Source organism: Propithecus coquereli, unplaced genomic scaffold, assembly GCF_000956105.1.
Source record: "Propithecus coquereli isolate 6110/MARCELLA unplaced genomic scaffold, Pcoq_1.0 Scaffold403, whole genome shotgun sequence".
Taxonomy (NCBI): domain Eukaryota; kingdom Metazoa; phylum Chordata; class Mammalia; order Primates; family Indriidae; genus Propithecus; species Propithecus coquereli.
In genome coordinates, this window is record NW_012149764.1 from 2,394,194 (window position 1) to 2,406,319 (window position 12,126).

A 12,126-nucleotide genomic window follows, 5' to 3' on the forward strand; every position below is an offset into this window, starting at 1 on the left:
TAACAGGCTTAAAGTCACACAAGCTATGACTGGAACCCAAATTTTCTCTTCTTTCTGTAGCAAAATGTTGAATAAGTGTGAAGGGTTCTAGAGGATTCTCACGTGTAACCCTTGTGCTACACACACCAGCCCCATAGGAAGGAAGCTACAAAGAGCTGTACCGTCATATGAGAGCAATCTCCATTTGCATATGTTCATCTGATCCTAAGGATATTATTTCTGGAGACTGGTTAGTTTGGAGATGTATGTAAAAGGAAAGGAGGTATATCTCGAACAAAATAAAACCCATATGAAAAACTCAGAAACCAGCAGCAAAAAGATTAGAGTGGCTGTTAAAGCAAGAACTCAGTAACTTTCCTGGGGCCATAAGAGGCAGCATGATGACCAAGCCGGATTGCTTGGTTCGATGCCTAGCCCAAAAGAAATTCTAACTTACAGATCACATGGAATTCCTCAAACTAATGTTCAAGAGAATATTTATGAAAATATATATGAGAATATATATGAAAAATATATATTTACATATTTTCCCTATATATATAGATCATGGAAAAGAAGACCAGTCCTACTCTATCTGGAAGTTCTTTTCTATGTGCCCTGGCAAATCTCTCAAAAGAATCAGCACTACATCTGAAGGCAGAATGGCTTTATAAAATGTTAGAATTTACAGACAGCCCACAGTCCCTCCTCAGCGTCCTTCGCCTTCTATAACATCTGTGGACATATTCCAAACCGAAAGGAAATCACCTCCAAGAATTTCTGGTTTAAAAAATAAAAAGCTAAATGTAGTGCCTTTTTGGATCTGGAATGACATTATTAGGTGATGGCTGAAGTTTGTGACTAAAAAGCTAAGTGACAATGGGCAAAGCACTTAAACTTTCTATGTCTTGGGGATGATTATGTCTTAAACAGGAATAATAACTGCAAGTAGTTTATGAATATTCAATCACAAAATGCAGAATCACGATGCATGTAAAAACTCCAGGAAAGCTAAATATTAATATATATAAAACTCATGTGAGTAGCATCCAATCTCTCCTACTCCTCAACCTTTGTTAGATTGGCGTATGAAACTACTGTATAAGATAATCGTATCAGCAGCTCAGCCTTGTCATTTTAGGGGAAATACATACAATGGCCTCTGTATTACAGGTTTGGCAATGCCTAAAACAAGAATGGCTCCCGGATCTTCGAGATGGTAAGACTGCATTTATCATTTGGGAGGGATGGTCAGAAATGGTTATAAAATTAATCAAGGCATTAGGGCATGATTCTCATCATTGGATTAAACAGAGCCCAACGAAGCTAAGGAAAAAAGTGCTTTTTTCCAAGATGAGCACCCCCAAAAAAATTCCCAAAGGCGATCAGAAGAAAAACCTACAAACATCCAATAAATCTATGAAAACTATTCAGTATTATCAGTAATTAAGTAATACAAATTAAGATAAAATATCATTTTACATATCAAACTGGCAAAAGTTATAAAAATAATAATACATAGGATAAGGTCTGAGAAAATAGGCACTTTCTTAGAGTGCTACTGAGTTTATAAATTGGCAGGTCTTTTCTGGAGTGTAATTTGAGAATATGTACAAAAATCCTCAAAATTGTACACTTCTTTTAACCTAAGAAATTTTACTTTCAAGAATTTATTCTATAGCATCTATTGGATGTTGGGCAGGGGGGAGGGGGAGGAGGGGACAGGTATTTGCATACACAAAGAGTGCAATGCGCACCACCCGAAGGATGGACATATTTGAAACTCGGACTTGGGGGGGGGGCAAGGGCAACATAGGTAACCTAAACATCTGTACCCCCATAATATGCTGAAATAAAAAAAAAAGAATGTATTCTAATAATCAGAGTTGTGCAACAACAAATTTACAAGATTGATCCAAAAAACCATTATTTATAATATTGAAATAAAGGGAAACAACTAAGTGCCCAGCCATAAAAGACTGATTCAAAAAATTACAGTTTTATTTATCAACTTTCTTTGTAAAATGGAATCTTGGGCAGGAAGATGTCATTATATGATGCCAAAGAAGACTTTAATTACAAAAGTTTATAATACATTAACTGGAAAAAAGTGATTATAAAACTACGTATGTATTAGATCAATTTAGTGGAAAGGAAAGCCTATGTTTATGGTGTATGTGTTGGCATATAACTGGAAGGATGTACATCAAAATACCACCCATGTTGTCTCTGGGCGATAGAATTCAGGATGGCTATCATTTACTGCCTGGTGCTTTTTATAGTTTCCACGTTTTTACAATGAATAAGAATTACATAATCAGGAAAAACAATATATTTTACAGCTTTTCATAGGGCAAGCATCTCTCAGACTGAACAGTTCATACCCCCTGCCCCCATCCACCCCTAAGATTCTCCAATATATAAAACACTAAGCCAGTGATTTTCTCTCCATCTTCTCTTTACCTCTAGACAGTAAAATGTCCTCACATTAAACTTTCACCTCTTATTCTTTCTCTCCTCAGATGAAACACAAAAATCAGTTTGAGGATCACAAATAAATGCAACCTTTCCAAATTGCTAAAAGTAGGTTTCATATTTCACCAAGCCACTTTCCCTATTCCTATTTCTTTGTTCATCCTGGAAAAAAAAAATTTTCCACAGGAGGCCTCACAGAATACATAGTCAAAAACACTTGTCAGTGCATTGTTAAGGTGTTGTCTTTTAAGGACATAAAATTATGCTAAGGAATCAAATATGCCAGAAAACACTGAGATAATGACTCCTCTCTGGCCAACCCAAGAAAGGGACTGCGTAAGGTACATGGCTTGAGCAGTCTGTGCCCTGCCTACTATCAATTTCTCCGTTAATTATGACTTCTGCCTTCAAGGCACAGGCTGGTCTTGCCGCAGACAGGAAGCTGAAGGCTTCCCAATGACACCCACCCCATGAGCACAGTTAATTTTACATGCAGCACCCAGCAAGTCTGAGGAGTCCCTTAAGGCATAATCATCAATGAGAAAATGACAGCAGCTTCCAGTCACAAAAAGTCTCAGGTGAAAAACAGGTTTCTACCTCATGAAAAAAATTGGCATAAATAAATGATTCAGGAACTATGATTTCAGAGTCTCAAATAGCAGCTAGGACGACAGCATAGAGATACAAGAGGGGAAAAGAGGGTAGGAGGAAGAGAAGGAGGAAAGAAACAGTATCCTCAAACTGCAAGGCACCGTAGCAGGTTACAGCCCCAAAGAAGAGGAAGCACAGGCTCAGAGTAAAATTCCTTTGCAAGACGATAGTCACAGCAGAACCCAGACTAAGAGACAGAAACTTTGGATTGTGTTTTTCCAAGAAGATCACTTCTAGAAGACGATTTATTTCAAACATAGAAATATTAAGCATTGCACAGTATTTTGGTTTTATGCCCCTTCTAATCCAATAAACTTGACAGAGATAAAAATTTGTCTGAGGGGACAATTTCCCTTTTCTCTTCCATTCTCTCCCATGGAGATGGAAACAGGGCATTTACGGTACTTACTTATTCTGGCACCTAATCACACATTGTGTTGAAATGTTATGTAATGCATACATGAAAGTATGTCTTCCCAGACAGGTCATAAAGTCTTGAAATGCATGATTTCCATCTTTACTCTCTCTGCTATCTACCTAAACTTAGACTATTATATTATGCAGACAGTAGGTATTTAATAAATATTTGGGTAGACGGGTAGATGGGTGGATGGACAGACAGGCTAACAGATTGTAGAGCAGCCTGGAAACTCTGCAACATATACATGGAAAATCTAGCAGGTAGGGTAGATGTGCATGGAACATCTGAATTTGCTAGGCCACAATGTGATCTGCTCCACCAGAAACTGACAAATTTACACACTGGGCTTCAGTCACTGAGGCCCAAAAATCTCAAACTGGACATTCATTTCACTCACACCACAGACAGCAGGTATTAAATCATTCCTCTCAGTTAAGATGATATTATGGCACATACTTAGCTTTCAGACACATTCCCCTACAAAGCTAAAACTGAAAGAGTTGTGTGAATGTGTATGTGTGTTTGTGTGTGTGTGTGTGTGTATATTTGTGTGTGTTCAAGAAGAATAAGAAAAACACTTGTGGGGTGTGATTATACCATAAAGAAGGGGGAAAAAAAAGTTAACTTGAGACCTGGTATCGGAAGGAGGTATATTCAGGTTGGCTGCATTCATTGCCCTCTGTAAGCTAGGACTGATCTGGTTGCATGCTGTAGAGACCTGGCTTGCTGGAGGTGAAATGGGTCCCAGTCGCTGAACCATCATGGGACTGCTGGTGACCACTAGATTGTTGCAGCTGCCTTTTCCAATGGACTTGCACTGAGGCCCAAAGCCAAGAGCCCCTAAAAACAAATGAATCAGGTTAGCTTTCATGCCCCTTACATCACAAATCAGTAAATACAGACATGTGCACGCTTATATCAGGACCCATCTTTAGAGACTGTCCTTAGATCATTTCTTTATTCTGTTTAGTATTGTGATATTAAAAAGCTTTCTCTAATTCCAATGAAAAAGCCATAATGCTACAATAGAAATCCTTCCATAATCATCACTCATACAAAATGTGCTTAAATTATACTCCTTCTATGTAGAAGTGTCCAGTTATATTAAAAATCATACTTTTTAATATCCTTACCTAAAAGGTTAAGGTAGTAAGTAGATGGGATCACCTGTATCAAACCAGGCTTTTTTTTTCTAGAATAGCTAATATCTTGAATCTCCCAGCAAGGAAAGGTGACACTGCTGAAAAAACCTGTTTAACTGGTTTACTTCATTCTAAATCTGGACTTCCAAAAAGCCTCTGTAAAGAACATAGTCTGGCTGTCTCTGTGCACTCTTGAATTTTCCTCTTCATCCCAACACATTATCATTGGACATATACCCAATTTTTTAAAAAATCAGGATGAGAGAGTCACAAACAAAACACTCATTTGAAAAATAACATGGTAACCACATTGGACATAGACTTTACATTCTCGTTAGTAACAATCTTTCAATGTAGTAAAATTTGGTACATACCGAAATGGGAAGGGGAAAAAAGGAACCCACAAGAATCTGTGTTGTTATGGAAAAGAGAAAAGCAAAGAGTTTGAGAAAGGCAAATACTGCCATGACTCATTTATAAAAAAAAATAATAATAATAGCTGAATCATTCTAGACATTCTTTTTACATGGATGCACTTTTTCAAACATTTTTTGCCAACTACCTGGTCAAGTCTCAGTAACTATACACTCTGTTCCCATTTCTAGCAAACAAAAATAAATCTGATCTCAGTTTTTAACAAGGTATGCTTCAAACTTTTCTCGCCAAATTTCCCATCTTTTTCATTGATACATGATCAAGGTAGGAGGAAAAGTGACACTTTAACTTTCCTTAGCCCCAGGGAGCATGATTTCCTATTCTGTTTTCCCATAAATTAAATCAATAGCCAAAATGCACCTTTACTTGTCATCTTTTGTAATATTCTCTTCCAAGAGCCCCCAAAACCAAAGGACAAACAAGACCCATGTTCCCGTCACTGCAGCCATGTCTCAAAAATGCCAAGAGTCACGGCATCATTAGCTGGCAGGAACCCTGGTCTAGTCCAGCCTTCTGGGAAACTAAAATCCAAGTGGTAATTGACTTTCCCAAGGTTACACAGGGATTTAATGACAGAGCAGAAACTGATTCTACTGGAGTATATTTTCATTACACCTATGTGTCTAAGTTTAGGCTCTAGTATGCTTGGTTTAATCTTTGGATATTTGGTAAGATCATTAGCACCAACGGAAATGTCTTTGATTTTCTTTCCTAGATATGCAAACCAGGACCTCCCCTTTACCCCTCCCATTGCAGTTTATATCTAATCCATTTCCTTGTCCCTTGAAAAATCAGTCAGTTATAGATACTCTGTTTTCAAAACTCATAAAGTATTGTGCCATCAAGGCTTCATCTTGACATCAAGAGCAGTGGGTACATTTTTAAGTAATGCATCATAAATTTAATATCTTTATAAATCCCAGTAAGCTCACACATGTGATTTTCAAACTCCCTTTTTACCTTGGAAAAAGGCAATGTGATAGTTCATAGCCTTGTCCCGTATATAAGACACCTGAATTCTCTCCCCAGGTTCCAGTGCCACCAGCCATTACTATTAAATACAACATCAAATGTCAAGTATTCTGTCGAATTGAATGTCACATATTTATCTAAGGAACTCAGTCATTTCATGCCTGTTTCCTCTTCAATAAAATGGTATTAATACCTATCTACCCCTAAAACAAAGACATAGCAGCTGGAAAAGCACCCAAGAAATACTACCTGATGGTAAAGTATATTAATACCTTATTTCATCAAATCTAAAATGCCATATATTGTAAGGCATACCATTATTCTAGGTACCAGTAAGAATATTAACTGCCAATCAAACTAGTGCATGGTGTCCAGATTTCAGAGATGTTGTGATGTGGAAATATGCTCACCTTAGAATCCATACATACCAATAAGATCGCTGAAACATTTATTTTAACCCTTATCTTATTCATGCTCTTTTCTCTTCCTGGAATACCCAGACCCTAACTTGCCACCTAGTGAGCTCCTGTGCATCTCTGAGGTCACCTCCTCTGTGACCTCCCTCCTCCACCACCCACTGGGCAGATCTGATCAGTGCTTCGCTTCATTCCCCAATGTGTCTCTTACCACACATCCACCTGAGCACCTATAATGCTTCAGGGAACTGGACTGCTTACACCCCTGCCAAACTTCCAATTTTATACTTTATTGCTTTTTAAAAATAAAGCCCTTGATTGAGGCATCTGTGCTTCCTTAGCACCTAGCCCAGGGCCTGGTATATAGTACACAATAAAGTCTGTCCAGGGAAGCTGGAATGAATGAATGAAAATAAAAGATAGTTATAAGTGAATATTAAAGACTGCAAATTATTTCCACTGAAATCCTCCTGGCTGTCTTTTTTGAAACATAGTGCCGTTAAAAAAAAAAAAAAACAGAAAAAAAACCTCAAGTCAATCCTTTGATGCTTCTCTACAGTTTTGCCAAGCCGGGTATTCTCACAGTATTGCTAAGCTGCACAGATCTGCTAAGCTAGTGGCAATAGTAATTATAAATCCATTTTTCTGGGCCAGAATTCTACACTGGTCAAGGCTGCCTGTATAACTCTCTACTCTGGATTTGTACATTCACATTATTTTCTTGCTCTGTAATAAAGAAACATTAATCCTTCTTTTCCCAACATTTTCATGAATTTTCACTATACCACCTCCTACTTCCAAACTCACTGGTCAACTTTAACCCCACCTAACCACAGAGGAGTGCCAGTTTCTGACAGGTATCACAGATGGTATTCTTGAAGCATGAGAATGAATGGTGAATTCCATGGGAACATGTAAATGTTTGTGGTGCAGCTAGGAGAATGTTCTCAAAAATGGCACATGTGTCTCACCGAACAAGTTTGACCAAGAACCACTGTGCTCGATGCAGCCATCTTACTCTAATTTTTTTCACAATGTCAGACATAATGAACACCTAGACCTCCAGACTACTCAGAATCGTGCAGTGCCTTCAGGTGTGGGCTCTGGAGACAGTCTCTCTGGGATCTGCTAGTTATATGATTCAGGCAAATTACTTAACATTTGTGTGCCTATGTCTGTGTCTTCTCATCTGCAAAACAGATATCAAATTAACAACATCTCATAAGGCTGTTGTGCATCTAGTATTAACAACACACGTAGAGGACTCAGCACATTGTCTGGCACATAGTAGGTGCTCAACAGATGTTAGCTGCTATTGTTGTTATTGTTATTATGATTGTTACACGCTTGTCATTGCTTTTTTGCTCCATTCTCAAGTTTCTTGAAGTAAAAACAAGACAGTCCTTTATAATTCCTTGTACAAAACAAGATAGTAAATGATGCTGTTTAATTCTCTACCCATTTTCCAATGTTCTTTCTGCTTTGAGCCTACAGCCAATTTTTTTTAAAAAACCAGGTGTCATCACAGATAGAAGAAAAGTTTTCAGTTGGCCAAGTTTGAATGTTCCTTGGCTTGTCGTTCCTGAAAACAAACCATACAACTTTTCTGACTACCAGATGTGCCAACTACTTGTGCACTGGTTTTCATTTTGAAATACCGCTTATTTTTAGAGACTACACGATATGTTTTAAAAATGTGTTTACTGCTCAAATGAGGATCTGAGTGGATGGCATTCTGGGCACCACATACATTCTGGCCAAAATCACTGCATGCTGGTGGGAAGCGCAAACGTTTTGCATTTTCAGATTTCTGAACTGAGAGGTCATCTTAGCAGGGGCATATTTTTAATTAATGTCTTCATTAGTTAAAAGGGTTCTCTTGAAGGCAAATGGTTGATTATGTCACCATTTTCATTGCTAAGGCTGCATCCTTCAGAACTATTTATGTTTATCCACAGGTTCTGCTAAAAATGGCATGGAGGGGGAAACAAAAATGAAATATATACAGGGCAGGGGAGAGAAGTAACCAAAGCTTTTCTGGTTGTTACTGTTCATTCAGCTGACACTGTATCACAAGCCAGGCAGTCCGCAGAGACAGCAGTGAGCAAGATAGACACAGTCCCCCACACAGCCCACAGTCAGGCCTTGAAGATGTACACTAAACCAACAATTCGTTATTAAAGAGGCGATCCCTGAAACTAGGTTGGGTCATATGAAACGGCTTTCCCAATAGGTCAAAAATGATCCTATAAGGGCAATTTCTGTATGGTTCAACCTATTAATAATACATATGCACAGTGTTGTGGAAACAGAAATATACATACCAGGGTTTGAGTCCTGCCTCTTGCCTTCCCTGGCTGTGTGATACTGGGAAGGTCCTTAAGGTCTCGGTGCCTCAGGGTCCTGTTCTAAAATGGGGACAATAATAGTACCTATCTCATAGGGTTGTTCTTAGGATTAAAAGGGTTAGTATATATTAATATATGCCTCACTACATCTAAGCATCAGGATTTTCTTCCCAACCTTTCACTTTAAAACATTTTAAAACCTACAGAAAATTTGCAAGAATAGTACCATGAGCTCCAACTTTATCTAATGGTTTATCTATCCATCTCTATATATAAGCTTACTATTTTTAGTGTTATTAATATTATTTTTAAACCACTTAAGAATAAGTTGAAGGCTGGGCACAGTGGCTCACACCTGTAATCCCAGTACTTTGGGTGGCCAAGGTGGGAGAATTGTTTGAAGCAAAGAGTTTGAGACCAATCTGGGCAAACAGCAAGACCCCATCCCTACAAAAAATAGAAAAAATTATCCAGGTGTGGTGACATGCACCTGTAGTCCCAGCTACTCCTCAGAAGTCTGAGGCAGAAGGATCGCTTGAGCCCAGGAGTTGGAGGTTGCAATGATCACACCACTGCACTCGAGCCTGGGCAATAGAGTGAGACCCTGTCTCTAAGACAAAACAAACAAAAAAAGAGTAAGTTGCATATGTCATGCCGTTCATACCTAAATAAATAACCATAATACAGTCATCAAATTCAAGGCAGTTAGCAATGATGTAGTATATAACAGACTGTCTATATTTAAATGTTACCAATAATAAGACCCTTTAAAGCAACTGTTTTCCAATACATGATCATGCATTGCAAAGAAAGGTTTTGAGACTCCAACTCACCAGGGGAAACTTCAAGAATGGGCTAGTAGGACACAAGGGCATGGAGATCAGTTGGAAAAGTGGAAAAGGAGAAGGAAGCATAGAAGTGAGAGGTTAACAGAACATAGCACAATAGTTAAGAACAAGGGTTTGCATCCCAGCTCCACAACTGACTGGCTGTGTAACCTTGGGCAAGTTATTTAATACTTAAGCTCTCTGTGCTTCACTATCCTGATCTCTTAAGTGAGGTTAATACTAGAAGTTACCTCCATTTAGAGGAATAAAAGATCTAATATAGGTAATATATTTAGGGCCTGGCACTTAATAAGTGCATTGTAAGTGCTAGTTATATTTTATTAATGAACTTGTTTCTGGTATGGTACCTTTCTGATATTTTTTCTAGTGCCTCTTTTCTCCTGAGTGACCAGAGACTGATGGCTGGTGGCTCCCTGCCTAAGACCTTCACACACACACACACACACAATACACACACACACAATAGATTTGTCCTCCCCTAGATGGGCTCTAGGCTTTATTTAGGCCACTCTCTTCCTCATCTCAATTTTATCTGTCTCTCAGTTGACTGTTTTAGAAAAGATTCTGATTATTTCAGACTGAAGTGTCAATGACTAGCCAATTACTTTAAGAGCATTTCACTACAAAACAATACTATAACAAAAAAAATTCGAATTTCAAAACTGGGCAAGAAAGACTGGAAGGAGCATTTTTTTAAAAAACCTCTCAATTATACCCTTTTACTCTGCAAATCTATTTTCTATAAGCCTGGCCCTTTTGTTCCTGATGAGCACAAATTCAACATACGATTGAGGTAGAGTTGAAAGCCAATTTAGAGCATTTGCAAATAAAGTTTTTTACAACTCTGAGGCTCAAATTTCCCATTATTTCTACTTCTAAACACCTAAATATCCCTAACTAGTAAGGCTTCCTTTAATAAATCGAAATTAATGCCTAATATAAAATATGAGTTTTACACTCTCTTCAAAAGCAAACAAATCCCAAATGTTATTGAAAAATATTTTGATTTTGCATGGGAAAAGGTGGCTGGCCTCCACAGCTAGTTTATGGATATAACTTGGGTCATTTAGCAGGTTAATTTTACATCTCAGCCTCAGCTTCTTCCTATCTAGAAGAGAGATACTATAATATATACCCTATGTGGTTCCTTCAAAGACCAGTGAGACCCAACATACATGATGTGCCTGCTCAGTAAAAGGTAGCCATAGTTTTCGTTATTGTTATTGCCATCATGTTACAGAAGAGTATTTTCAGTAATGCAAATTGAGCCACAAGGGGGAATGATTATCTAACTTATATATGCAAAATGGTAAGAACACCTCTTTCTAGCTCCTCATTTCTAAGGAAAGGAATTGTCTCTTGGCCTTTCTCTGCCAAAGGTGGAAGAATACATGGGCATGAGTAGCTCAGGAAACACCCCTTGTTTTCCTCTTGGGACTAAGCTTACTCACAAAGAGACAAGAGTTCTCCTCCACACAGTGTGAGCCTTACACAGGAGGCTTGTCCTGGTCCTGGCAGAGTTGCCTGGGACTGGGTGGATAAGAAAGCCTAATTCTAGGGTCCAGTCAGCAGGTCCACTGGACTTTCACACAAAGTTATGCCTTCCAACATATCCTTTATTAGGAAAAAAGGGATATTCTGGTGAGGAAGAAAAGAAATTTATCACTGGCCTCCTTGCAGACCCCAAATTATGTTAGGAATTATGGCATGTACATTTCATCCCTATGGCTTATTAGCTTAGCATTGTCTAGAATACACCAGTTATCTTTTATTTGGGATTACTTTTATTGGTATTTCAAATTCAGAAATATGTATTTATGTATGTGTGTGTGTTTTAAAAAGTCAAATAATACAGAAGTAAAGAAAAAGCTCATATTCCCACCCCTCTCCAATATCACTCCCTTAAGATAATCAGCTCTAACAGCTGAATGTGTACCCTATAACACATCTTTCTCTAAGTCCATACAAACGTGAGTACGTATGTTATCACTCTAAAAGCAATGTGGCTTAGGCACACACTGCCCCCTACATTCTTAAGTCATCAGGATATGCCTATTTTGACAAAGAATAATTTCCCCAAACTGATACTGAAATAACACATCTAAAATCATAATACACATATTCATGCTCATAATGAAACATAGGTGACCATCAAAAATAAGGCACATAGTCTTGGGCAAAGCATCATATCAATCATATCAGTCCAAGCCCTTCATTTTATCTCAAATCAGATAAACATCAAGTACATGAGATAACTTTGGAAAAATGTATGCTTTTAATCATAGAAGGGTAAAAACAGATCACAGAGGACGAGCACAGGTCATCAGATTCTCCCAGCTTTCACAAATATTCCTCCCTAGAACTAGAAATAATAAATTTTTGCATACCCAACATACTAGGCTTGTCATGTAGTGTTTTGTCAAATTTGTAATGTTTCAC

General features: G+C 38.1%; 1 protein-coding gene across 2 annotated transcripts in view; it reads right to left on the reverse strand.

Moving 5' to 3' along the window:
• The window catches only part of GLIS3 (GLIS family zinc finger 3), a 448,343-nt gene that overhangs the window by 297,262 nt on the left and 138,955 nt on the right, over positions 1–12,126 (reverse strand). For both annotated transcript variants that reach the window (XM_012652892.1, XM_012652893.1), the window contains exon 3: positions 4,159–4,366. In XM_012652892.1, coding sequence (XP_012508346.1) covers positions 4,159–4,366 — 208 coding nt within the window. The remainder of the gene's footprint in view (positions 1–4,158; positions 4,367–12,126) is intronic.